The sequence below is a fragment of the Phyllostomus discolor genome, chromosome 8 (assembly GCF_004126475.2).
Source record: "Phyllostomus discolor isolate MPI-MPIP mPhyDis1 chromosome 8, mPhyDis1.pri.v3, whole genome shotgun sequence".
NCBI classification, from domain to species: domain Eukaryota; kingdom Metazoa; phylum Chordata; class Mammalia; order Chiroptera; family Phyllostomidae; genus Phyllostomus; species Phyllostomus discolor.
Genome location: NC_040910.2, coordinates 114138651 through 114164592, shown reverse-complemented (window position 1 = coordinate 114164592; position 25942 = coordinate 114138651). Strand labels below are relative to the sequence as shown.

Sequence of the window (25942 nt, the reverse complement as noted above, 5' to 3'; positions counted from 1 at the left end):
CGTTCGATCATTTCCCCGTACTATCCCGATCCGGTGTGCATTACACTCCGGGCCCGTCTCACACCGGCGGTCAGTAGCCTTGGTGGCAGTGGCGACCACCTGTTCCACAGCGCGCGTCTGGAGGGAGCTGCGCGCGGCCGGGCCTTCTCCGGCTGCTACTCAGCGCCCGAGGTATCTCGGGCAGCCTCGGGACGAGGCAGCCGAGAGCAAGGAGAGTGTAGTCCATGGGGCCTTCCGCCCGGGCGGGCGCCGAGGAGTCCTCTCGGCCCGCGGGCGGCTCCAGCCCTTGCGCAACATCTGCGCGGAGCCCCGGGTCGGTTTCCCCGTTTCTGGACCATTAGGAGGACCAGCCTGACCTCCCCTTCCTCCGCCTCACTCCGCGCAGGTCCCGCAGCCCAGCCCGTCCCACCCGCCGCCGCTGAGAGCGCGCCGGGCCCCCGAAGCGGGCGAGCGGCGAGCCGCGCCCAAGCAGCCCCAGACCCCCCAAGACCGGAGCCGCACGAGTCTCACGCGCGCCGGAAGTGGCGTCAGCCCAGGGGCCGGAGGGCGGTGCCAGTCGCGGATACGCGGTCCAGTAAGAATGCAACACGCGGGGTTTCGGGTGCACAGGCGCAGCCCCGCCCCCCGGCGGGGGCTCCGCCCCACTGCCACGTTTGAGGGAGGACTGCTCTGGGTGCGCGCCCCTCTCGGCCAATTAGGAGCCGCAGAGCCGGGGCCCCCGATGGTGGCAGCCATTCCCCCAGCGGAGAAAGTGTCGGAGAAAGCCACCAGTCACAAGTCGAGGGGGAGAAAGTTCTCCGTCGGGAGCCAATGAGAGGCGGGGTTACAGTGCGAGCGCGAGCCCCTCGGCCAATTCCGGGCGAGGGCGGTGGAGTCCGGCGGAGCTCTTCCGAGTCCGGGCCGCAGGCAGTGTGCAGGTCCACTCCGGGAGCGGAGGAGGCGGGCCCCGGCATCCGCCGGCCAATAGCGTGCGGGGGCGGGCGGGCACGCGCGCGGCGGCCGGCTTTATAAAGGCGAGGCGAGCGGCGCGCGCTCTCGTGGCCTCGCTGTCCGGCGGCGCCAACTGAAGCGCCGCGCTCGCAGTCGACATGCTGCGCCGCTCTCTGCTCTTCCTGGCCCTGGCCGTGCTGGCCCGCGCGGGCGCTGAGCCCGAGGAGGAGGACAATGTCCTGGTGCTCCGCAAGAGCAACTTCGAGGAGGCGCTGGCGGCCCACAAGTACCTGCTGGTGGAGTTCTGTGAGTGCTGCCCGGGCCTCGCCGCCGTCGCGGGGCGGGGACGGGGACCGAGCGGCGCCGGGGGCTCCCGGGACCCGAGGGCCGGGGGCGCGAGGCGGGGAGAGGGGGGACCGAGGGGCGGGCGCCCGTCCCACCCTCCCTCCTCAGCCCGGCGGTGGGTCGGGGTCCTGGGGGCTGTTAGCACTCCGTCCACCCCTGGACGCGCTGCTCCCCGGCCCCGCGGAGGCTCATCCCGGACGGGGCCATCCCCCGGCCCTGCTGTCAAAGCCTCTGCGCCGCAGGTGCCCTGGGGACATCCCTCCTGCCCCAGCTGGACCCTCGGGGAGCTGTGGGCCGAGAGCCAGGACTGCCATTGTGTCTGACATCCGCATGGCAGGACCCCTCTGCGCAGACAGGGTCGACGTGGGGCGGGGGGTGCTGCCGCGAGTACAAAGGGACCCACCAGGGTGCGGACCCCTCATCGCTCCCCAAAGCGCCCTGGGCCTGTGACAGCTCTCTCCAGGACCCAGACCTGGTGTTTACATGCGTTTAAGCCCTGCCCACCTGGGGTGCACACCTCGGCCCGACACAGCTGCTGCCCTTGGCTGAGAAGTAGTCTTGTCCCCGCAGTGTAAAGACCCAGCTGTGAACCTGAGGGCAGGTGTGCACAGGTGTGCACCACGTATTTGTGACCAGGTCCTGATGCGGGCGGCCTCCACCTCTTAACCTCTCAGCTTTCCCGAAGGGAATTTCTAAGGGCAGGTCTGCCCCAGGTGCCTGCACTCGGGGAAATAGGAAGTGGCTGGTCGTTAAAGAGTGTGTCTTCCTGTGCTGAATGGGGACGAAGCAGAGTGGGAAGTGGTGTTGGCTTGTCATTCATGGCCTCTGTCCCCACATTGCCCAAGAGCACCACGCTATCAGCTCAGCCTCGCACGTTGAGAGGGTTATCTCGCTGAGCAGATAAGGAGTTCGGGGAGGGAAGCGCCCAGGGAGGAGGGAAGCAGGGAGTTGGGTCCACTGCTTTCCAGCGTCTTGCTTTCCTTTCAGATGCCCCCTGGTGCGGCCACTGCAAAGCCCTGGCCCCCGAGTACGCCAAAGCGGCCGGGAAGCTGAAGGCGGAGGGCTCGGAGATCAGACTGGCGAAGGTCGACGCCACGGAGGAGTCCGACCTGGCCCAGCAGTACGGCGTCCGCGGCTACCCCACCATCAAGTTCTTCAAGAACGGGGACACGGCCTCCCCCCGAGAGTACACAGGTGTGGGCTCGGCTCCGCCCGTCCCCGGCCCAGAGCAGGTCCTGGGAGATTCCTGAGGGGTGGGGCCCCTTTTCAGAAAGGTGGAGGGAGCCGGTCCTTGGACCGGGTTCTTGGTCTAGTTCTCGTTCAGCCTTTGAGGAAAGCTCTCATCCTGGAAGAGCTTCCCAGGTGGAGAGGGACGTCCTGGCCGTGGACAGCAGGCCAGGAGCGGGGGGCGAGGGGCTGGAGCACCAAGGGCAGCATTGCCGTCAACCGTGCCGGCCACTAAGCCGGGCGCAGCCTGGGGGCTTTCCACCGGGAAGGGCCGGGGATCAGGTGGCCGGCTCACAGCTGTTGGGCAGAACTTGAATTCAAGCCCTGCTCCGTCAGCCCAGCCCTCAGCTGCTGCTGGCTCACTGTGACGCTGCTTGCGTGGGGCTGGGCCCTTTGTCACCCAGGCAGGACCTGTGACAACAGGAGACTCTTTTGTCCACAGAACCGGTTCTGTGGCTCAGCCGTCAGGGCCCACTGAGGCCGCCTGGCTCGTCAGTTCTGATGGCGACAGCTCTGGTCTGCCTGGGGTGCTGTGTGTGTTTTTTTGTTGGTTTTATATCGTCACCCAAGAACGTGCTTATGGATTTTAGAGAGGGGGGAGGAGAGGGACAAAGGAGGGGGAGAAACATCTGTGTGAGTGAAACAGTGATCGGTTGCTTCTTGTGTGGGCCTGGACCTGGGGCAGAGTCTGCAGCCCGGGCCTGTTCCCCGACCGGGAGTCAAACCCGATGAAGCCCAAGCAGCCGAGCCTCAGGGCGGCAGAATCTCACCCTGAGTGTGCGCCTCGGCTGGCCGGGGGTCAGACCCTGTCTCGGGAGGACGAGCTGTTTTCCTTCCCACTCTCCGCTCTGGGTGGCCGCGAGAGACCGTCTGTCGTCTTGCTGGTCCAGGGCTGTGGGGACGGGGCGCTTGGCTGGCCTGGGTGAGGGGGGCCGGTTCGGTCCGGCCCGTTTGTACCAGGAAGACCGGCAGCAGAGCCGGCTTTTCAAACAGTCCTGGTGCACCTCTAGTTGAGACGAAGCCGATGGGGGGGCCCTGCCTGTGTGTGCAGTGACCATAAACGTCAGGGACGGTCAGGAGGCGCGAAGGGGCTCCGGGAGAGAAGGACCAGCGACCCCGTGAGCCAGAGGCGGCCTCGGCCCCACATGCAGAGAGCCTTGGTGGGCCCTGGACCTCCCCCCCGGGCACGTGCACAAGGCACCTCCTCGGGGCGAGAGGCAGCTGTGCTCGGAGAGGGCGGAGGCGCGGGTGTGAGCGGGCCCTCCCTGTGTTTGGGTGCAGCTGGCAGAGAAGCCGACGACATCGTGAACTGGCTGAAGAAGCGCACGGGCCCCGCGGCCACCACGCTGCCGGATGGGGCCGCCGCGGAGGCCTTGGTGGAGTCCAGCGAGGTGACGGTCATCGGCTTCTTCAAGGTAGAGACTTTGGGGTTCGTCTCGGGTCTTATCGGCCAGGGCCCCCTGGCGGGCACTGCGGGCCGTCCTACTGGGGTCCCGGGGTCCCCGGCTCCGGGGGTGCCGCCACCTCTGGTTCTCCTCGACAGGACGTGGAGTCGGACGCCGCCAAGCAGTTCCTGCTGGCAGCGGAGGCTGTCGACGACATCCCCTTCGGGATCTCGTCCAGCAGCGACGTGTTCTCCAAGTACCAGCTGGCCAAGGACGGCGTCGCGCTCTTCAAGAAGGTGAGCGCCGGGGGCGGGGCCGGCGGGGCCTTCCTGTCGCCATCGCTCCTCAAGGACCTTGCTCGGGGATGCTGGGCTGCCAGCCTGGCGGTTATCGGGGCCTGTTGTGCAACGTCAGCCGTTAGCGCCGCTCCAACGTGCCCTTCGGCCCTTGCCTGCTCCTGTGGCAGCAGCGCAGCCGTTGTGTGAGGGCGGAGCCGCCTCGCAGGGTGAGCTTGGAGACAAAGTAACAGGCTGGCGGTTTGCAGTTCTGTGGCGTCAGCCACACCGTGTGTGTGATGCAACATTATTTCTCTCTCTGAAACTTTTCTTCCCCCAGCCTGGCCTAGGAGCTCCCCGGGCCCTGGTCCTGGTGTTCCTCTTGCTAAAGGGCTGCTGGTGTCGCAGCTGCAGGGAAGGGGCTCTGCCTCTTTTTTTTTTCCTTTTAATTTTCCCACTGATTGATTTCAGAGAGAGAAGCATTGTGTTCCACTTGTGTATGCGTTTGTTGGTTGATTTTCGTCTGTGCTCTGACCGGGGGTCAAACCCACAACCTTGGAGTATTGGGACAACGCTCTAACCAGCTGAGCTCCCGGGCCAGGGGCTGGGGGAGTCTTCGCCTTTTATTTCAGGCGGTGGGCAGGGGGGAGGCAGCCAGGCACCCCTGCTCTTGGAGCGGGGCTGTCCCTGGGTTGGGGGACAGAAAGCACGTGCGGAGTGGAGGAGGAGAGAGGGCTGGGCTGGGAGACGGGGGGCAGGTGCAGGCAGGGCTGCGCCTGGGGTATCGGGTACGCATGAGGACACGGGGCAGCCTGGTGTCCGAGGAGGGGAAGCTGTCGGGTGTCGCGCGAGGCCACGTCCGGAAGTCAGTTCAGGCTGAGAGACGCTGTCCGAGGCTTGGAGACCCGCCCGGGCCATTCCGGCCCCCCGGACACCCAGGGCGCCTGTCCTCCTGGAGGCGTGGGTTGGGGCGGTGACGCGCCCCCGAAGGGTCGGCCCGCCGTCCCTGTTCTGCGGACGCTGCGGTGACGGCCGGGGTCTGGCGCAAGCCCCCGTGGGGACCGGCCGTGTCCTTCCTCCCTGCACTGGCTTCCCGTCCTTCGGGCTCTTCGTCCCTGCTCCTCACGGCGCACGGAGTCGGCACGCGCTCCCGGGGCTGAGCCGGCTGCCGCGCGCTGGCCGGGTCCCGTGGCCGCACCGGCGGCACCGCAGCCCGTGAGCCCTGCTGGCGTCGCCGGCCCGGGGCCCGGGCGCCCTGCGTCTCTGTTCGGACCCCGCTCTGCCGGCGCCGTCTCCGGGGCCCGGCGGGGCTGGCTCCCGCGGCTGGACCCAACTCAATGCCCGCGGGCTGGCCGGCTGCTGGGGACCCACGTGGCCGGCGGACGTGGCGTCACGTGGCCACGTCACCAGAAAGACGGCGCGCAGCAGAGCGGCGGCCCCACGTGACATCGGGCCGACGCTGCTCGGAGGGGCGGTAGGGGGCGCTGTCTCCCCGCGCCGCCCCCCCATTCCGGGCGCAGCATCTCCCTGGGCGCGTGGGCCGGCCAGCGCCGCCGCCTCGCAGCGTCCGTGCTCTTGGCCGTGGCGGTTCTGCCCCTCTGACCGTCACTCCGCGCATCTGCGGGTTCGGGGAGGATGGAGCCGGCCTCGGCCGGCCCGGGCCTCACCTGGGCTCCTGGCGCCCGGCTCTCGGTGCGGCCTGTAGAGGGAGGCGGGAAGGGCCCCCTGCTCTTCTGGAAGTCCCTCGGGAGGAGTGCGGAGAGGACTGGCAGGAGGAAAGGCCTGCGGTTTCCCCGCAGGGCAGCCGGAGGGTGGCGGCGGGGGGCCCCCTGGACTGCCGCCCGGAGACGCTCGGGCCCGGGACACACCTGTGTGGGACAGCCCCCCACTTGTGGCCCCAGCACTTGACAGGGGCCCTGGAGAGCTGTTCGATTTTTGTTGTTGTTGTTGTTGTTGAAGAGCTTATTTATTTTTGGAGAGGGGAAAAGGGAGGGAGAAAGAGGGAAAGACATCAGTGTGTGGCTGCCTCTCGAGCGCCCCCAACTGGGGACCCAGCCTGCAACCCAGGCGTCTGCCCTGACTGGGAATAGAACCAGCGACGCTTTGGTTTACTGGCCAGTGTTCAATCCACTGAGCCACACCAGCCGGGGCTCAGAGAGCTTCTGTTTAAGTGCAACGTACTTGTTGGTCTTTATTATGTTACAAGTTAGAGCTGAGAAATGTTTTGAAACTTATTAAACGTAATTCATTCTAAAACAATAGAAAACTAGTCACAAGCTATCAAAATAAGGTCTTTATAAATGTTACCTCTTCCCGAGCTCAAGGCTTGGGCCGCTGGCCTCAGAGGACTGTGCAGGGCAGAGGGTGGGCTCCCCCGAGCCTAGAGGGCTGGGGGCTCCCGGCGGCCCCGGGGAGGCCTCGGCGCTCAGGGCCCTCTCTCTGCCCGCAGTTCGACGAAGGCCGGAACGACTTCGAGGGAGAGGTCACCAAAGAGAAGCTGCTGGATTTCATCAAGCACAACCAGCTCCCGCTGGTCATCGAGTTCACCGAGCAGGTGCGGCTCGCCGTGTGCCTGTCCCGGTGGTGGCGGGGGGGCCCCAGGCACCCCGCTCCCACAGCCCCCAGCCCGAGGCCGAGCCCCAGTAACCCGTGTGTGTGTGGTGCAGACGGCCCCGAAGATCTTTGGCGGCGAGATCAAGACGCACATCCTGCTGTTCCTGCCAAAGAGCGTGTCCGACTACGCGGGCAAGCTGAGCGACTTCAAGAAAGCCGCGGAGAACTTCAAGGGCAAGGTGCGCGGCCCTCCCCGGGCTCGAGGGCGGGGCCGAGGCCTCCCGCCGCTGGCGGCTGCCCCGTCTGCAGGGCCCTGCCGCTGCCGGGCGCCGCCCTCCTGTGGCTGTTCTCAGCGCCCCCTCTCTCCCCCAAGATCCTGTTCATCTTCATCGACAGCGACCACGCCGACAACCAGCGCATCCTGGAGTTCTTCGGCCTCAAGAAGGAGGAGTGCCCGGCCGTGCGCCTCATCACCCTGGAGGAGGAGATGACCAAGTACAAGCCCGAGTCCAACGAGCTGACCGCGGACAAGATCACGGACTTCTGCCGCCGCTTCCTGGAGGGCAAGGTCAAGGTGCGAGCCATGCCCGGGCTGGGCCCGGCCCACCAGCTCCTCATTTCCCAGTGTGGCCCCAAAACCGTGCGCTTGGGACCCTGAGGACGGGCCCCTGGCAGCGGGAGAGCGACCTCTGCTGCCGCTCTGCGTGGGCAGCTCGGGGCGCCTGGGGGCGGGGGCCGTGGGCGCCACATCCCTGACCCTGGCGCACCCGCCCTGCAGCCGCACCTGATGAGCCAGGAGCTGCCTGAGGACTGGGACAAGCACCCCGTGAAGGTGCTGGTCGGGAAGAACTTCGAAGAGGTTGCGTTCGACGAGAAGAAGAACGTGTTTGTGGAGTTCTGTGAGTGGGGCCGCTCCAGGCGGGGCTGGGGGCGGGGGGGGGGGGGGGGGGCGGGCTCCCGGCCCCGGGCACTGAGCCCCGCTCTCCCTCTGCCGCCTCCAGACGCCCCGTGGTGCGGCCACTGCAAGCAGCTGGCGCCCATCTGGGACAAGCTGGGGGAGACGTACAAGGACCACGAGAACATCGTCATCGCCAAGATGGACTCGACGGCCAACGAGGTGGAGGCCGTCAAAGTGCACAGCTTCCCCACGCTCAAGTTCTTCCCCGCCGGCGCGGACCGCACGGTGCGCCCCGGGCCTCGGGGGTGCCGGGGGTCGGTGGGGGGGAAGGTGCTGCCGGGGTTGGCCGCTCACACCCCCCTGCACCCCCCACCCCTCCTGCACACAGGTCATCGACTACAATGGGGAGCGGACGCTCGAGGGCTTCAAGAAGTTCCTGGAGAGCGGCGGCCAGGACGGGGCCGGCGATGACGACGTGAGTGGTGGTCCCCCTGGCCGGCCTCTGGGGCCACGGCCCGCAGGCCCCTGACACAGCGGCCGGGCCGGGAGAGGCCACCCCTCGCGCCGATGCCCCTCGCCCGTCAGCACCCGTGCTCGGGGGGCCGTGCAGGGGTCTCATGAAGTCTTAGCCCCGCCCCACATGGTTCCCTGCTGGACGCTGAGGTCCTCCCCCAGCCCCTCGCCGGAGGCACCCTCCGTGAGCCCCAGTCAGCCATGGGGCAGCAGAGGGGATGTCAAGACTTGGTCACAGGCCCCGAGGGTGCGGGGGGGGGGGGGGGGAGCTGCTGGCCACAGAACGTTTATGTTGAGAGCAGAGGCCCCAGGGAAGTGGGCGAGGGGCCCCCCCTCTGGCTGATGAGCTGGGCGTGACGGCATGGGTGGGTCGTCAGGCTGTCGCTGGCCCCACACCCCCTGAGGGCTGGAGGGGGCGGACCCGTGGGGGGCCGGCCGAGACCTTCCACGGACCCCCTCTCCCCACCCTGCACTCCGCCCAGGACCTGGAAGACCTGGAGGAGGCAGAGGAGCCCGACCTGGAGGAGGACGAGGACCACAAAGCTGTGAAGGACGAGCTGTGAGGGCAGACCGAACGGGCGCCCCGCCCCTCGGGCGCCGCACCCCCCAGCTCCACCGCCGGCCGCGCCCCCCGGGAGGACGGAGCCCGCTCGGAAACACAGGGGACTCTCTGACGCGACACCTCGCCCTCACACTCACGTCCGCCAACGCCCGTCCCTCCCTCTGCTTCTCAGGCCCCGGGCGGGGCTGCCCCGGGCCTCGGCGCGGTGGGACGCCCGCGTGCCGTCTGGCCTGCAGCGGCCGGGACTCGCGGGCTCGCTCGGGCAGTGCCGCCTCCCCGTCCTCCTGGCACTTCGGCGAGATCCCGCCTGGGGGTTTCTGGACATTTCGGGGTATCAGGGTGTCTGTGCGTCCCGCCTCGGCCGGGCCGCCCCGGGGACAGATGTCCCCGAACGGAGAGGGACTGCACCAGCCGGACGGGCCCCTCCCACCTGTGCCAGTGTTGCCACGACCGTGTGTGGTTCCCACGCAGTCTGGTCGGCGCAGACCCCAGGCCCTCTGTCCCCGGGGCCCTGCCACAACACTGGGGCCGTGGCCGCCGGCTGGGCCCAGATAGGGCCCCTCCCATAGCCAGCTCCCGGCTGCCCCGCGCCCAGCAGAGCCCGGGCCCCCGCCTCCGGGCCGGGCAGCAGCCGGGGGTCTCGACCCTGCCGGCTGTCAGCAGCTCTGCGGGCATCTCTCCCACACGACGAATTGGGACACATTGGCCAAATAAAGTGGAAATTCACTGCCCGCCTCTGCCTCCCCATCTCCCGGCCGGGGGGGGGGGGGGGGCGCTGCTCCCGCCCAGACACCTCCTTGGAGCGCCGAGAAGTGTGAGGCTTGCAGGGGCTGCCGCCACTGTCCCCCATCTGGCACCAAGTGCCTGGCCTGGGGGCACAGGCAGGTTGCCCGCCCCCACCCGTGCCCTGCCCTGGGGCTGGCTCCCTGGTCCGCCTGGGGCAGGCTTGTCCGCGATCTGGTCCTCCCCGGGGGGGGGGGTTCCTGCTTGGGACGCTGGGCATGGCCTGCCGTGGGGCAGGCCGGCCACAGGAGCAGGGGCCCTCCTGCCGCCGCCCGTGACCGCAGAGGGCCCCGAGGGGAGCTGGCCTTCTGGCTCCACGGACGGGCGAACTGTCCCCGGGAAACCGGCCATCGCCGGGTTTCTGAAGCGTGCTCTGACCTGCACATGCCCGACCTGCGGTTTGCTGTGGAGAGACGGGCTCGGGGGTGTGACGGGGCACCCGGGGGCCTGCAGGGCTCGGCGTCCGTGCCGACCTGCATTCCTGCAGGTGGGAAGGTCCCCCGGGCAAAGCCCCGTGGGGCCCGTCGAAGCCCCGTCCCTGACTTGCTGCCTGGAGCAGGGCCAGCGCGGGTCCTGGATCCAGCTGGGGGCTCCCGGGCTCTGGGTGCCGTCTCCCCCAGACTATCTCGCTCCTAGCAGGGGGCCCTGGTGCCCACCTTGCCCCCTCAGTGCCGCCAGCCAACACCCAGGCCCTCGGGACCCAGGGCCGCCCTCCCAGGGGAGGGCATGGCGTGCAGGACGACCGAGTGGACTCCCTGGGCAGCACCGGCCGGCCCGCCCGTCCCTGCTCCTTGTGTCCGGCACTGCTCCCCACAGCCAGCAGCCGTGTGCTCCCCTGGTTGCTGGTTACAGGGCAGCCCGAGTGAGGGCCGCTCTCCAGCCGGCCTGCCTGGGTTGGTGTGTGGCGCCCCCGTCCTGCTGACCGAGACATGTGCGTGGGGGTGGGGGTCGCTGAGAAGTCGGCTCTGCAGCCCAAACCTGGGCAGTGTCTCACTCAGCACAGCGGGCTGTCAGGCTCCCAGCTGGCAGGGGCGGGTTCTGTCCAACCCTGTGCTCCCCGCCCTGTGATCTCCCTGCCCCGTGACCGCACCGGGGGCCCCGGGAGCTGCCGAGGGAGGGAGGCCGGCCCTCCGCGCAGGCCACACCTGTCACGTGCCCCAGCAGGGGTGTCACCGATACCCGTCCCTTCTGCAGACTGCTGACGAGGCCGCCACTGGGCCTACTGGCTGGGAGGTGGCGGGTGGAGCCCGAGACCTGTCAGGGCCGCTCCGCCGGTGACCTAAGCAGCAGCCCCTCGAGGTGCTCCGGCCACCCAGGCTGTGGGGCGGGAGGCCCTGCAGGGGGCCCAGCCTGTGTCCCTGCCTCCCGGGTGGCGGGAGTGGGGAGGAGCGGGGCCCTTGGCCTCTTCAAGGTGAGCTTTCTGCGTCTGCTGCCCCCCAGGCGGCAGGAACTCAGGGTCCCAAAAACCAGCCACCTTGCCAGCCCGGCAGGCTGAGGAGGGTCAGGGCAGAACTGCCCGAACACACGCAGGCTCAGTTCCCACGGGGCTTCGGGAAGGGCAGGCCGTGCCCACGGGGGCAGGTCAGACTGCTGGTGGCCAGCGGCAGGGGAGCCGTCCCCAAGGAGCCAGCTGCAGGGCCCACCCACGGTTCTGCAGCCTCCCAGGGGGTCCGCAGTAACCTGGACGCTTTGCACACCAGCCCCTTCCGCAGCTTGCCATCAGCAGGTAGACCGGGAGACAGGCCCCTCTTGGGGTCTCCAGCCCACCCCCGCCCCTGCCCCCACCCTGGGCTTGCCCAGCCCGCCTCTGGCCCAGGTCCTGGTGGCTCCTGGGGAGGGCCGTGCCTCTGGGGCAGCGACACCCGTGGCCCTTTCATCTGATCCTCCGGGCGGGGAGGGTGCACAGAACTTTCCACAGCACCAGGAAAGCTAATCTTCATGTCAAAGGAAAGTTCTGTCTCCTGTCCTCAGGCTAGAACTTTCAGTCTCCGAGCTTCCTGTAAACAAGCCAGAAGAAACCACACCTGACTCCTGCCCAGAGACCAGGAGTGGGACCACCAGCCCGTCCTCCAAGCCCCCCGGGGGGCAGGGATGCTGAGCAGCACCCTTCCTTCTCTGGGGGCCCCCGTAGGGCCTGGGGTCACGAGGCAGCCAGAGAAAACCCGCCAGGGCCGGGGGCCATCTCGGGGGGCCCACTCTCCACAGGGTGGGGCTCGGCAGAAGGCTGTGCACCCACAGGGTGTAGAGTCCAGGGGTGAGCAAGGGCAGGTGGAGTGAGCGGCCATCGTGACCTGAAGGACAAATCATAAGTGAGGATACCACACGGTAACAACAGTAAGAAGACATGACAGCCCTGGCTGGCGTAGCTCAGTGGATTGAACTCGGGCTGTGAACCAAAGTGTCGCAGGTTCGATTCCCAGTCAGGGCACACGCCTGGGTTGCAGGCTATAACCCCCAGCAACCGCACATTGATGTTTCTTTCTCTCTCTATCTCCCTCCCTTCCCTCTCTAAAAGTAAATAAATAAATTATTAAAAAAAAAAAGACAAATGATACAAATAAATAATACAACAATGAATACTGGGCAACGCGAGAATAAACTGTGTCACGTATTCACAGCTGTAAACCCAGTTTTGCCCACCCTGTCGGTGTGGTGACTTGAGTTCGTTAGGCGGGGACCAGCTTGGTGACACAGGGAGCTGGTGACCCCGCTGCCTGCCCCTGCCCCGAGAAGCGTGCTGGCCAGCAGGGGCATCTCGCCGCGGTCAGGGGCTGCACTGCGTCACCCCGCCCCCCCCCAGCAGCCACACGTTGAAGCACCGACCCAGGACATCCGGGTGGGGCCTCATTTGGAAATGGGGTTGGTGCGAATGTCGTACAGAGAGGACTCCCTGGAGTGGGGGGGCCCTGCTCCGTCGGCCAGTGTCCTGACAAAGAGGGAATGTTGCCCACAGGCAGCCCCCGGGGGGAGCGCCCTGTGGACACGGGGCCGGGGACAGACCAAAGCACCGGCAGGGGAGAGCACCGAGGCGGACCGCCCACAGAGCCGGAGGACCCAACTTTCCCCGGAAATCCCAGGCCCCAGAACCAGGAGAGAATCGAGTCCTATAGTTGAGGGTCCCGCATCCAGCGCCCTGTCGCCGTGGCGAAATGGCCAGCTCAGGCGGGCAGGGCTTCCCTGACCCCGGCTCGGCCGGCCCCCACACGCGTCCAGGCTGCCATCCTTTCTGCCGGCTCCTCTCCCACAGACCCAGGCCCACACCTCACCCCGGGCCTCGGCGGCTGCCGTGACGGCAGGTGGCCCTGGCCCAGCCCGCTGGGCTGTTTTCTGAAAGTTCCACTGGCTGCTCTCCCGCAGGTAAGTGGGCACCGGGCCGGCTGCAGAGGACACACCCGTCCCTGGGACATCACGTCCCGTCCCTGGGGCGCAGACTCGGTGGCACCCGCCTTGTGAGCACGTGTCCCATTGCCAGCAGGAACCTGGAACTGGAACTGGGGGGCAGGGGCGGGGGGCGGGATGCAGAGGAGTGGGCCACGTGGGCACGGCCCGTGGAGGGTTCGGATGGGCCGGGCCGCACAGTCTGAGAGGGAGCTGGGGTGTCGGGACTCTAGCCTGGGGGGTTCTCCGGCAGGAGGGCGGCACCACCAAGACCCAGGTTTTGGTAGAAGTGCCGAGACTGGCAGGGCCGTACTGGAAAGGGATGTGCCAGGGAGGGGAGGCGGGTCGGGCCGGGCCGGGCCTTCTCCCCAGCACCGCCCCAATCTTCCTGGGAATCTTCCTGGGACCGGGCAGCCCTGGCCTTCTGGGAGGTGGAGGCGCCTCCTTCCCCACTGGATGTCACACGCCCTTCTCCCAGAGTTCCCGGCCCGGCCCTGGGGCCGGCTGGCCTGCCTTCCAGGCCCTGTCCTTCAGGTGCTCTCTGTGAGGCACCTTCTAAGTCCGGCCGAGGGGCCGGTGCGACGGCCGGCCAGGAAGGATCTGACCCCTTTGGCCGGGCACGGCGACAGGTGGGCTGAAAGACGAGCCGGTGAACTTGATCTGAGCGTGAGGCGGAAAGCGGCTCGGTTTCAGCTCTCATGGTGCGAGGGTGACCGTGCGGCTTTATATAGCCCTCGGGGGCCCATATAAATGGGGGCCGCTCCTGCAGCAGGGCCCAGGGAGCAGCTCCGTAGCCGTGCTGGAAGCCGCGGTCCCAGGCTCCAGGACCCTGCCCGCGAGACTGGGTCGGGCTGGGCCCCGTTCCTCCCCTGAGCAGTAGGGCCCTCCCAGGGCGGCCCACACGCAGCCCCCAGGATGCCCAGCAGAACGGTCCGCTACGTCCGCTACAGCCCACGGCAGCGGCGGCGGCGCCTGCTGGCCCAGCGCACCGTGCGCTTCCCCAACGACGTCCTGTTCCTGGACCACATCCGCCAGGGCGACCTGGAGCAGGTGGGGCGCTTCCTCCGGGCTCGGAAGGTGGCCCTGGACACCGTCCACCCCTCCGGTGAGTGCCCGCTGGGCCAGCCCAGGTCTGCGGGGGGGGGGCGGGCAGCGTGGGGAGGCCTGTGCCGTGACCCCGCCTGCCCTTCCCTCCCCAGGGCTGGCGGCCCTGCACGAGGCCGTCCTGTCTGGAAACCTGGAGTGCGTGAAGCTGCTGGTCAAACACGGGGCGGACATTCACCAGCGCGACGAGACGGGCTGGACGCCCCTGCACATCGCCTGCAGCGACGGGTACCCTGACATTGCCAGGTGAGAGGGTGAGGCCCCCGCTTCCTCCCAGCCCCTCCTGCCTCAAGTGGCCTCCAGGACGGGGTCTCCAAAGGCTGGTGGCCCTGGAGGCGCAGCCGAGAACCCTCAAGGCTCTTGGGAATCTCCTCTCTGCCCCGTTGCCCTCCCTAAAGAGCACGGAAAAGTCCGAGGTAGTTTCTGCAAGATCAGGTTTCCTACCCCTCACCCCACCTGGAAAAAGGAAAAGCAGGCGGGTCTCAGGGCTCCAGCCGGCTCCCCGGGGCTTTGAGGGGTTCCTCCAGGCCATGTCCCCACTGCAACCCGGGCGGCCCTTTCACCCCAGGTACCTCATCTCCCTGGGGGCAGACAGAGAGGCAGCCAACGACGACGGGGACCTGCCCTCCGACCTCATTGACCCGGACTTCAAGGACCTGGTGGAGCTCTTCCAGGGGACCAGGATGGACTGAGCCCGGCCCTGCCCTCCCGCGACTCGCACCCCGCGCCGCCGCGGGGCCGGGGCTGGCCGGGACCCCGTCAGCTGGGCACAACCCCGTTCCACCCCTCTGGCCTGGCTTTTTCTCCAGGTGAATTTTTTATTGTTGCACTTTTTACTTTTTCAATAAACATGATGCTTCAGCCCGTGGTGGTGCCATGACTGCTGGCGACACCTGCCCGTCCCGGCCTCAGGCTGCAGCCGCTCCCGGGGCTCAGCCGGCCCTGCCCTGCCGTCCCCGCCGGCGCGGAGCCCGGGGCAGCCCCCGAGCCCCGCAGGTCCCGAGGCTGCGGCCCCGCCGCCCCGCGGGCCCGAGCGCCGGCCGCCCGTCACGTGGCCCGCCGCGTCCTGCGCGTGCGCGTGCGCGGCGCGCGTCACTTCCGGCCGGGCCCCAGCTGGCGGAGGCGGCGGCGGCCGAGCGGCGAGGTGAGGCGGCGGCGGCGGGGGCGGGGGCGGAGCGGGCGCGGCCGGGACCCGCCCTGGCGCGGCGGCCGCGAGGGGAGGGCAGGGGCGGGTCGCGGAGGCCGCGCGCCCCACCCACCCCGCCCCGCGCCCGAGCCTGCTGGGGGCGCCCCGGCCGCGGCGGCGCGGGCGCGGGAGGCGGGTCGTGCGGAACGTGGCGCCGGGGCCACGGGGCAGGGCTGGGAGGGGCGGCGGGGCCGGGGCGCCCCGATGCGCCGTCTCGGGCTTCAGAGGGCCCCCCCGCCGCGTGCCCCCGGGCCCGGCCGCGGCCTCCCGCCCCCGGCGTCCTGCCTTCCGGGGCCGGGGGGTGCGGACGGGAAGGGGGCGGCGCGGCCTGCCACGCCCTCGCGGGGCTTGGGGCGGCCGCGGCGAGTGGGGCACAGGGTGCCCCCGCGGGGCCGGGCTGCCCGGTGGGAGCCGTGGGCATCCCACTTCTCTTACGGGCGCAGCCGGGGGTGTGAGAAGCCCAGGTCCTGTGCGGCTGCGAACGGAGCGTCCCCCGTCCGGCCCCGGGGAACTTCCGAGAGAAGGTGGTCTTTTAGCGGGACCCCAAGGACGAGGACAGAAGTTGGGGCAGAGGGGACAGCTTGCGCCAAGTCCCGCGGATGCCAGTGGGCAGCAGAGAGAGACCCTCGGGGCGCAGGTGTGGAGAGCTTCGAGGAGGACCCCGGGGGGCCCAGGGCGCAGAGCCTGAGTCCTGAAGGCGCGGTGGGGTTTCCAGGGGGCGCACACACTGGGGTCCGCTGCTGGCGCCGGAGATGCTGCTGTCACCCAGGGCGGCGGGGCCAGGGCCGGGCGCTGCTTGGAGGCCTTGCCCCCGGTCGTGTGGGGTCCAGTTCAGCAGTCTCCTGCTGGCCCTGCCATGGCAGTGGGTCATTCTCCAGAGGTCTCGTGGGCTGGACACCTCCGGGCTGCAAGCGCCCTGCACATACACAGCGACAGGCAAAGCGGAACCTAAGAACGTCTGAGTCTCGGAAACCCCGAAGGAGCACAGAACGCCCAGCCAGGGAGTCACGGGTTCCCACGGCGCCGTACCCGCGGTCACTGCTCCGGACAGCAGTGTCCTCCTCCCCTGTCTGCGGCCCACGGCTGCGTGGGGGGCAAGGGTTTGAGATGGGGGCGTCGGAGGCTAGGCTTCGGCAACCCCCACCCCCATCCCCCCTCATCCCCAGGGGGTTTCTGGAACCTTTGGTTCCCCTGGGAGAGCCAGGTGCCGGATGGACCCACCAGGAAGGCTGCCTCCAAGACCGAGCAAGGCCACGTGGGAGTCTAGGGGCCCAGGAGCCCGGGGCGGGGGGCGGGGGGGGGGGTCAGGCGAGGGAAGAGGCGGGCTCTGGGGTGCTCCTCCCCGCTGAGCCGTGCAGGCCAGCCCTGGCCGCCTGGCCCCCGGAGGCCCAGAGGTGGGTGCAGGCCCCGCTCTGCTGGGTGGCGGGCTGCTTCCCGCTGAGCCTCCGCGGCGCCCTGGTGTCAGCCCCTGGTGAGCATTGGCTGTGGGCCGGGGAGCTCCTGCTCCACGGGCCCCACGTTGTTTTCCCGGGGCCCCTCCTCCTCTGCGTGGGCTGGTTCCGCCCTGGGGTGCCCGGGACTGGCCTGGTTCACGCTTCGCCGTCAGCAGCGTCCCCCTCGCTCTCTGGAGCGCCTGTCCGGATAGACAGGATGTCCTTCTGTCACCGTCACGTGGGGTCAGGAGACCCAGAGCTCTCCTTCCAGGAGGTGCCCGTGCCCTGCTGGGGGCACCTCGGGGGCCACTGTGGCCCCCAGAGGGAAGGGACCTGCCTGGGGCAGCAGGGGTGGATGGCCCGCAGCCACAGAGCAGCTCAGGACTCTGCCGTGCACCCAGAAGCCCATGGGTGCCCAGGCTGAGGCCGCAGCAGCGTGCAGTGGCCGGGGGGGCGGGGGGGGGGGCGGTTCCCGGCGCTGACGGCGGCAGGCAGAGGCCGCTCTGTGGCAGAATCTGTGTCTGGGGCAGGATGGGGGCCACAGCAGGGGGCACCTGATGAAATAGGCTGGGGCCGTGCGCAGGGCTAGACGGCCGTAGAGGGCTGGGCGGCGGGCGGACGGCACGTGACTTGGGGAGTTGGTGCTGGTGAGGTCGTGCTGGCAGCAGGTGTGCGGGGTGAGGGAGGACAGCGCACCGGGAAGGGGGAGGTGACCGAGGTGCGTGGCAGCGGCTCTGGGCCTCGGGGAGATGGGACGGCGTCCTCAGCTCTAAGACTCGGGTCGTGGGCGTCCCGGCTCCTGCGGTGCTGCCACAGGGAGGCGCCGTCTCTCAGGGTGACGGCACGAGGTGTGTGACAGTGCGTGTGATGGTGCGCGTGTGACGGTGCACGTGTGACAGTGCGTGGGACGGTGCGTGGGCCAGTGTGTGGAGCTCAAGAGCCGAAGTGGTTGTGCCCCGTGACCCGTGTGAGTGAGAGCGAGGAAGACGACCAGCAGGGAGAGGGCCTGGGAAGGGGACAGCCCCCGCCCGCCCTTGCCCCTGGCGTGGCCGGGAGGGTTCCTGGACTCGGGCGGTGCAGCCCGCCCTCCCCCTGCACCCACCGCCCCCACCGAGCGGCCCAGCAGCTGCTCTCTGTCCAGCCGGACTTTGGTCTCTGGGCTCCCTGGTGCCCCCGGCGCTTTTCCAGGCCCGTGTCGTTCCCTCCAGCCCCGGGTCCCCCGGCCCCTCCGCCCCTTGTCGGTGGCCCTGCGCACGGCTTCCCTGGTGGGAAACACACCCCCGAGCCCTCGCTCAGCCAGACGCACGCTGCCACAGGCCCTCCCCGGGCTCCAGGCCTCCGGACCGGCCATCGGGGCTGAGCCCCACCCTCCTCCCCTCACCCCTTGAAGACCTGGCCACTGAGGGGGGTGGGGGTGGGGTGGCGCCGGTCCGGATGGAGGTCAGCTCTTGGTCTGGGTCTTCGCTGCCCCCTGCCCTGGAGTGGCTGTCACAGGGCATGCGCGTGTGCCGTCGGTTTTTAAAGTTTCATTTACTAACTTAGACGGGAAGGGAGAGAGAAAGAGAGGTGCAGAAACATCCATGTGTGGGAGCCTCTCACACACCCTCCACTGGGGACCTGGCCCACAACCCAGGCAGGTGCCCTGACTGGGAATCGAACCAGCGACCCTTTGGTTCACAGCCTAGTGTTCAGTTCATGGAGCCACACCAGCCAGGGCTCGTTTGATTTTTAATGGGAATTTTGGGGGCCAGAGTCGGGCCCAGCTCCTTGCAGGAAGCCCAGGAGGTGACGAGGGTGCGCGAGCTGCTGCCCCTCCTGTCCGTCCCCCGGGGCAGCAGGTGCCTGGCCTTAGGGGAGGCTGCCAGCGGGTCCTCGGGTCACCTCGGTGCTTGGAGTCCGGCCAGGGGCAGGGTCTGAGCGAGAGAGACCCGGGGACGCAGGCCGGGCTGGGGGGGGCGGGTGGGGGGGATTTGAAGGCCCCTCCCATCTGGGCTGGCCTGTCGGTGAGACACAGCAGGACACAGGCCGTAGGAGTCAGGCCCGGCGGGGTGTGACCCCCCCCCACACACACACACACCGTGAGAGGAGGCAGGCAGCGGCCCTCCGGTGTCAGGGCGTGGGGGCCTGCTGTGTGTCTGGCCCCTGGCACCTCCGGAGCCGGCCGCCTCCACAGGCTCCCAGGCTGGCCAGGAGGCCCGGCCAGTAGCGAGTGCTGCGAGGTGGTCCCCAGCACAGAGACCAAGGGCTCTGGGGGTCTGGGGCTTATCCCTTGGGTTGGGTCCCCTGCAGACCAGCTGCTCTGGGCCCAGGGCGACCCGGCCGGGGACCGCAGAGGCGAAGGGGGTGGGCGAGGCTGCGGGAGGCCAAGGAGGTGGTTGGCCGGGGGGAGGAGGGCCTGTTGGCACCTCCATCCCGGACGTAATTGGAGCTTCCGCCCTCTGGTGAGGGCCGGCAGCCCCTTGGGAAGTGTCCCAGGGCGACCTCCCGTGGGGTGACCCCGGGCGAGAGAACGGGGCTGGAGGCCGTTGGATGCCTTTTTGCTGTTTCTGCCTTGGCCTGGGGGCTTCCGCTCACCTGGGCAGGAGTTTCGACGTGGCCGTTTGCCAGGCAGGACGCCCACCCTGTCCTCCCCTGGCCTTCTGGGGGGGGGGTTGCTGCTCGGGCTCAGGGTGGGTGGGGCAGGCCCTTGCGCTCAAAGCCCCCTCCCAGGCCCCCCCACCCCCGGCAGCTGGGGGTGCCCAGCAGTGGGGCAAGGCAGGGCTGCGGCCAGTCCTGTGCAGCCAGAGAGGGGACACTGTCCAGCTGGCGAGTCCCAGGGCGAACCTAAAAATAGGCTCACACCGCGGGCTGCAAATCCCCGGGGCAGAGTGTCCAGGCCTCGGTCACTGGGTCAGGCCCCCGGCCGGGCCACTTCCTCCCTGTGCACACCCCTCCCCCGCCCTCCCGCCCAGCTGGCCCCCAGGACCGGGAGGCCGCAGGGGCAGAGCTAGGGTTTGCCGGGGGGGGGGGGGGGCTCCCCAGGCAGTGGAGGTCCAGGTCGCGCATGTCACTGCCCCTCCCCCGCCTCTACCTCCCACCAGTTGAGCCTGCCGCCTCCCTAGTCAGTCAGCGGGCTGCACCCTCGGGTCCCCTGGTGACAGTGAGGTCACAGCAGTGGGCCAGCAGCTTCAGGGCAGGAAGCTGACGGGGGGGGGGGGGGGGGGGCGCGCCCCCTCCCCTCCTGGAGGCCCCGCCCCTCCTGGAGGCCGCTCCGGGGAGGGTGACGCGCCCGGTGGCCCCGGCCCCCCTTTCAGAGGCTGAGGGGATCCCGCAGCAGAGTGAGCGGACCGGACGCCCCAGCGATGACCAGGTGGGTCTTGGGCAGCGGAGTGGCCTCCGCCTGGGGGTGAGGGGAGTGGGGCCCCTGCCCTGCCCCCGCCGCCCCTCACCGGCCCGGCGCCCCAGCTCCCCCGTCTCCAGGGTCGTCTACAACGGCAAGAGGAACAGCAGCCCCCGCTCGCCCCCCAGCGGCGGCGAGATCTTCACCCCGGCCCACGAGGAGAACGTGCGCTTCATTTACGAAGGTACCGGCCCGGCCCTCCGCCCGCCGCCCCACCTCCGAGGCCAGTCTGGGGGAACAGGCTCCTGCAGCGGGGGCGGGGGCAGTGCCCCCAGACGGGGCAGCGCCTGGAGCTGGTCGGGCTCCTCCGGGGAGGGCGCGCCACGGGAGACAGTTGCCCGCTCTGGGTGAGCCTGAGCCGCAGGGCTGCTTGGCCCCGCAGCGGCTCGCCCGTGCCTCCGTGACCGGAGCCCTGGTCGCGGTGGTCCGGGCAGGGCTTCCTGCCTGAGTGGGGGCGCGCTGGGGGCCGGACGCTGTGAAGGGGGGGGCTGGGGGTGGGGGCAGGCCCGCGGGGACCCTCTGAAGGGGGCGGGCACTCCTGGCGGGGGACCGGGCCCTGGGCGGGGCCCTGAGCCGGCCCCGCCTCCCCGCAGCCTGGCAGGGCGTGGAGCGGGACCTGAGGAGCCAGGTCTCCGGCAGCGAGCGGGGCCTGGTGGAGGAGTACGTGGAGAAGGTCCCGAACCCCAGCCTGAAGAGTGAGTGGGCCGGCCCGCGGGGTGGCGGGCGGAGGGCTTTGGGGGGGGGGGCCGCCCCCGGAGCCCACTGCTGACCTGTGGCCTGTGTCCGTGCAGCCTTCAAGCCCATCGACCTGAGTGACCTGAAGCGCCGTGGCACGCAGGATGCCAAGAAGTCCTAGAGCCCCCGCGGGCGCCGCCCCGGCCTCCGGGAGATGTGGGCGCAGCCTGACGCCCGTCTGCCCCCCTGCGGGCCCAGTTCCTGGCAGGGGGGGCGGGGCCGTGCGCCCAGGGGCCCACAGGCCCCAGGACCGGGACAGCGAGATGGCAACAGGTGGCCATGGCCTGCCCCTCCTCCCCCAGCCCCCTCTTCCCCTCTTGGCGGGCTCCGCTGCCAGACACCGGGAGGGTCTGGGCCCTGCCGGCCCCTGAGCCCTCCTGGGCCCAGCTGCCTGGGTGTCTTTGCGGCCCCCTGGCCCTGCCTGCCCCCAAGGACTCGACCCTGACTCCTCTGCCCTTTCCTCTTCCCCACCGCCCCACTGACCCCTGGCCACTTCCAGGATCAGGACAGAGATGAGAGGGCCGCTGTGGTCTGTGGGCCCGTGGGGCTGTGGCCCGAGTGCCACATTTATCCCCGAGGTGGCCGGAAGGCAGGACGAGGGCAGCCCCGCCCACCGCTGGCGTGGGCCTGTCACCTCGCTGCTGCTCTGGCCCGGACACGGGGAAGCGTGTGGGCCTCCCCACCCCCCTGTCCAGCCTGGCCCCTTTTTTCCTGCATTAGCTTCTGGGCAGCACCAGCTACTAGCCTGGGACACCTCGGGCACCCCCACGGGTCCTGGGCACCCAGGCTGGGCCCTCGGTGTCCACAGCCTCCTGGGGCAAGACTGTGCTGGGGCCTGGAGGGGTCACCGGGGCCCTACCCCCGTGGCTGGAGCCTGGGACTGGAGAATAAAGGTGGGCAGCCCTGGTCGGCCTCCTGGCGTTCTGTCCCTGCAGCCCTCGCAGTGCCCGAGACCCGAGTGTGCGGTCACGGCCCCCAAGCCCGGGAACTTTGGTCCCTGGGCTCCCCGGGGGCTCAGCCTCTGGGGGCGGCTGCTAGGGGATGGGAGCCTCCTGGAGGGCAGGGAGGGGGTTCCTGCAGGCTACAAGGGGCCTGTCCCTCTGGGGCCCCGCCCACCCGGAGACCCTGCCTGCGCTGGCCCTGCATGCCCAGAGGAGAGCCGAGGCGGCTGCAGCAGACACGGCATGCCAGACCAGAGTTCCCTGCAGGGCAGCATTCCCCGGAGGAGTACTCTGGGGCGGGATTGGCCCCACGGGTGTCCGTGGGAGGCCTCTCTCCCTGGGGGTGGCTCCCCCAGGGCTGGAGCACAGGAAGGACAGCTCTTGTGTGTGTGCTGATGGGTCTCAGTGGGAGAGGGAGGGGAAGAATCTCTGGTCTGTTCCATCTGCTGAAGCCATCCTGGATCACTGAGCGCGCCCTGCCCGGGGCGCGAGCCTGCAACCTGGGAGGGCGGGATGGTGCCCCGGCCGGGGTGCACGGGCCCACTTAATGAGTGGCCACCGAGGGTGCTGGCCGGTGTCAGGCCCTGAGCTGAGTCCACGTGACCCCGTGACCACCTCTGCACCTCGGGGACCTACCTGTGAGGGTTTTAACGCCTGCTGGGCTGGGTTGCCTGAGCCGTCCCCCCACTGTCTGGGGCCGGGAAGGGGTGTAGGTGCCCTCCAGCTGGGGTACACATCACACCCCTCACCCCAACCCCACCTACACCGCGGAAAGTGGGGTGGAGTAAGGCTGGGCAGAGGGCCAGCCCCCTGTGCTGCCCTGGGTGGCCAGCAGGGGTCCTGCTGGGGCGTCAAGCGGTGGCCTGGCTGCGCGTGTGGCCTGAGCAGCGTCTCAGCCCGAGTTTCCTCTCGGAGACGGGTTCCTGCCCCTGAGGGCGCTGCCCGGGACTCGTGCCTGCTGCCACGGCGGATCACCTTGTGGGTGGGTGACTGCACCCTGGGCCTTGGCACAGTGAGCACAGCCCGCGGGACCTCAGGGTCCTGGACCACTGCTGCTGGCGGCCAGGTCCGCCCAGCTGTGGGCCAGGGGGGTCACACTGCCGTCCAGCTGGAGTGTCCGTTCTGGAGAACTCAGCTGTGGGCCGTGGTGGTCAGCCCCCGGCCTGAGCTCCCTTCAGCCCCACGGCCCTGGAATCAGCCTGCCCTGCCCCCCTCACTAGCGGTGGTCCTGCTGGGCCTGTACCTGCTCCCCACGCGGGTGGGCCCCTGGGGCACCCTCAGGCTGTTACACACACGGACACACACACACTCCTGCCAGTCCAGCTTTCCTGCAGGGTGGGGGGCCTGGGGCAGGGACAGGGGTGGGGGGGAGAGGAAGCACAGAGAGGGTGTGTGGCGGGGGAGACAGGGCCCAGCCCATGGAGGCCTGTCTGGGCCTGGAGCCCCAACCCGGCGGGCCTGTGGTCCAGGGCCCCTTCCTCCCGCGATGCCCGGATGCCCAGGCATCCCCGTGGGCGGGCACCTGGTGTGCTCACAAGTGGGGGTGGGAGTGTGCCCCCTGCAGGGAGGCCTGGACGGGGGCATGGCCGTCCCCTCCCCCTGCCCCTTGTGGGGCGAGGACAGCGGAGCCTCGGGCATGTCCTGGTGGCCCTGGGGCGCGTGCTCCTGTCTACTACACCCGCCTGGCCAGCGGGAGCCCCAGCCGGACAGCTCCGGGGGCGGGTCTGCCGCCCCGGTCCTCCTGCTGCTGCTGGCGCGGCCTCGCGCTGGGCCGCTCGCCTTCACGCCCCTCACGTGTGCGTGTGGTGAGTGCCGATCCCCTCGTGTGTGTGGAGGGCGCGCAGCCCGCCCCCGGGCCGCGTCTTCAGGCCTCCTCTGCCCTCCGTGTGGGTCGGAGCCCACCCCACCTCCGCACGGGGGGCGGGGTTCCCACGCGGTGGGTTTGGCGGGCTGCGCCCTGTGGGGGCGACGGGCCTTCTGCCCCCTCGACCTGTGGCCTGGGCCGGGACGCGAGGGCTTGGCTCCGTGGGCTTTGCAGAGGCCTCGGGCGTCAGAGGACCCCTCGGCCCCCGTGCCCAGCACAGGCTGGGGGGCCCCGGAGGAGCGGGGGGACCTGCAGGGGGGGCTCAGTGTGAACGGCGTGTGCGGCCTGGAGGTGCCCCGGGTGAGCAGGGTCCGAGGTGCAGAGTAGGGGGGCCCTGGGGCTGCAGGCGCAGACGGGGCGTCTCCGAACACCGAGTGCTAGAGCTCCATGACGGAGGGAGCAGGGCTGGACCCCTGGGCCCCTCGGTGGGAGGAGGGGGTGGAAGGACTGAGCGGAGGGGGGGGGCCCAGCCGAGCGCCCCCCCCAGAGGCAGCCACCTCAGCCCCAAGGACGGCCCTCCGCCCTGTGTCCCCACCTTCAAAGCACAGACTCTCCCGCTGGGCTCCCCCTCCGCCCTCCCTAGAACCCGCCCCCCCCCCCAGGACTTCCGCGTCTCGGCCGAGTTTACATCGTGACGCCTGTGTTTGTGCTCGGGCTCAGCTGCGCCGTGAACGGGGATCTCTCCCTCCCGCCCCGCTCGCTGTTTTCCTCGTCGTTACTGCCTGCCTCCCCTCCCTCTGGCCCCGCTCCCGGGCGCCGGTCCCACTGGGGTCCTGACTCCCGCCGGGACCGCGCAGTCCCCTCTCGCTGGGCTCGGCCACTCTGGCCCACCGGAGGGTGCAGCCCCTGCGGCCTCGGCCCTGCCCCGGTCCCCAGTGACCCCCTGGGCCCAGCCCCCACTTCGGGCACCTGCCCTGGCACTCCCGGGTCTGACCCCCCCCTCGGTGTCCACCCTCAGCCCAGCAGCACCCGGGTGGGCAGCTCCGTCATTGTGGGGGGGGGGGGGGGGCCTGAGTGAGGGGAAGGACTGGGGTGGGGGGGCAGCAGAGCTAGGGATGGGGCAGAGGAACTGGGGTGTCCACCTCCCAGGCGGAGTGACGAGAACGGCCCCCCCCACCTGCAGAGCTCCCCGTCAGAAGCGGGGTGCGCTGGCTGCTCAGGCCCAGCCCCCGGCGGGCCTGCGCCTCTGAGCCCGCACCCACTGGCCCGCTCTAGTTCCTCTGGGGACAGACGGGGTGACAGAGGACAAGGGCAGAGGGATCCGGGTGGGGGGGGCCATCGGGAGGCCCCCCGTGAGCACGCGGCCCCAGGCGGCGCCGGCCCGAGCTCAGCTGGCGTGAAGGAGAGCCGGAGCCGTCCCTGTGCCGGCGGCCGGCGCCAGCTCCCCAGCACTGAGGGCTGGGGGGGCCGGGGGGGCCTGGGCGGCTGGGGGTGCAGACCCCCCCAGGAGGGCCCCAGTGCCTGTGGGTTAGTAATTCTATTTACCTTTCCTGAGAGGCCTCCTGTCCTCTCATCTGCTCCGATCAGCCGGAGCAGGCCCAGCCCACGTGGCTGCAGGGCCGTGGGCGCCCCTCCCCCCGGGCGCAGCGAGGCCTCCTGGCAGCTCCAGGAGCAGGGACACCTGGCGGGCCTGCCCGCTGCTGCCTTCGGCTCCTGCGCCCGCTCCACGCCACGCACGCACGCCCCGGCAGGCACCTGGCCCTGCTGCAGGGGGCGCTCTGGAGGGGTGACCGCCTGCAGCCCCAGGCAGCCCCCGGCCCTGCCCCGGCCTCCGGCCCCGCTGTCAGGCCCACTGCGCTCGGTGGCCGCCGGACCTCGAGGTGCATCCTGGGCCGCTGCCCACCCCCCGGTGCGCGCCCGGCTCTCTCTCCAGCCGACACTCAGCTCCCCCCTGGCAGCGTCAGCCCCCGCCCCACCCCCCACCCCGGCCAAGCAGGGGGCCCAGCACCCCGCAATGGCTGTGTCCTCGCTGCGCACAGCTGCCCTCGTGGGCGAGGACGGGGCGGCCACACCTCGGCCAGTGAGCACCCCCGGCTGTGCAGAGACCCGTCTCTCTCCACCTCACCCGCTGGGCCGCCTGGGACCTGCCGGGATCACCCACCGCAGCCAGGACAGGGCCGAGGCCGAGAGGACGCCAGACCTGGAGGGGGCCGTGTGACCGTGCCCCCCTCCCCCAGCCCGAGCCCGGCCCTGGTGGGTGTCCACAGCCGCCGGGACAAGTGTGATGTAGTTCCTCCCTCAGCTGTCACCCCATGAGGTCCTCTCGCTGGCAGACGGTGACCTTGTGGGGGCCGGGGGCAACAGCTCGTGGGGGGCTTCCACTCTGGCCTGGGGTGGGGGTCCGGCCCCCTGAGCCGGAGGGGAGGGGCGCTGCCAGCCACCACTCACACTTTGGGTCCCCTCAGGTGCTCTAGCCCCAGTTCATCTGCCAAAACGGGGGCACCAGCTCAA

At 69.9% G+C, this 25942-nt stretch overlaps 3 protein-coding genes across 4 annotated transcripts; all 3 read left to right on the top strand.

Annotated features, from left to right (window-relative positions):
• The first annotated feature begins 1012 nt into the window (after window positions 1-1012).
• Window positions 1013-9419, top strand: P4HB (prolyl 4-hydroxylase subunit beta). The gene is made up of 11 exons (XM_028519703.2): window positions 1013-1236; window positions 2263-2469; window positions 3784-3917; window positions 4046-4183; window positions 6612-6716; window positions 6829-6954; window positions 7089-7289; window positions 7494-7614; window positions 7717-7898; window positions 8002-8088; window positions 8609-9419. Exons 1-11 carry the CDS (start codon window positions 1089-1091, stop codon window positions 8687-8689), a joined length of 1530 nt encoding a protein of 509 aa, XP_028375504.1. The 5' UTR covers window positions 1013-1088; the 3' UTR covers window positions 8690-9419.
• Window positions 9420-13577: 4158 nt separating this feature from the next.
• PPP1R27 (protein phosphatase 1 regulatory subunit 27) lies at window positions 13578-14814 on the top strand. The gene is made up of 3 exons (XM_028521929.2): window positions 13578-13954; window positions 14049-14199; window positions 14522-14814. Exons 1-3 carry the CDS (start codon window positions 13765-13767, stop codon window positions 14643-14645), a joined length of 465 nt encoding a protein of 154 aa, XP_028377730.1. The 5' UTR covers window positions 13578-13764; the 3' UTR covers window positions 14646-14814.
• A 4984-nt stretch (window positions 14815-19798) lies between these two features.
• On the top strand, window positions 19799-21599 carry MCRIP1 (MAPK regulated corepressor interacting protein 1). 2 transcript variants are annotated; one of them, XM_028521183.2, is made up of 4 exons: window positions 19799-19921; window positions 20017-20135; window positions 20545-20646; window positions 20743-21599. In XM_028521183.2, exons 1-4 carry the CDS (start codon window positions 19914-19916, stop codon window positions 20805-20807), a joined length of 294 nt encoding a protein of 97 aa, XP_028376984.1. In that variant the 5' UTR covers window positions 19799-19913; the 3' UTR covers window positions 20808-21599. The 2 variants fall into 2 exon arrangements, with proteins under 2 accessions (XP_028376984.1, XP_035890157.1); XM_036034264.1 differs by lacking the exon at window positions 20545-20646.
• The last annotated feature ends 4343 nt before the right edge of the window (window positions 21600-25942 follow it).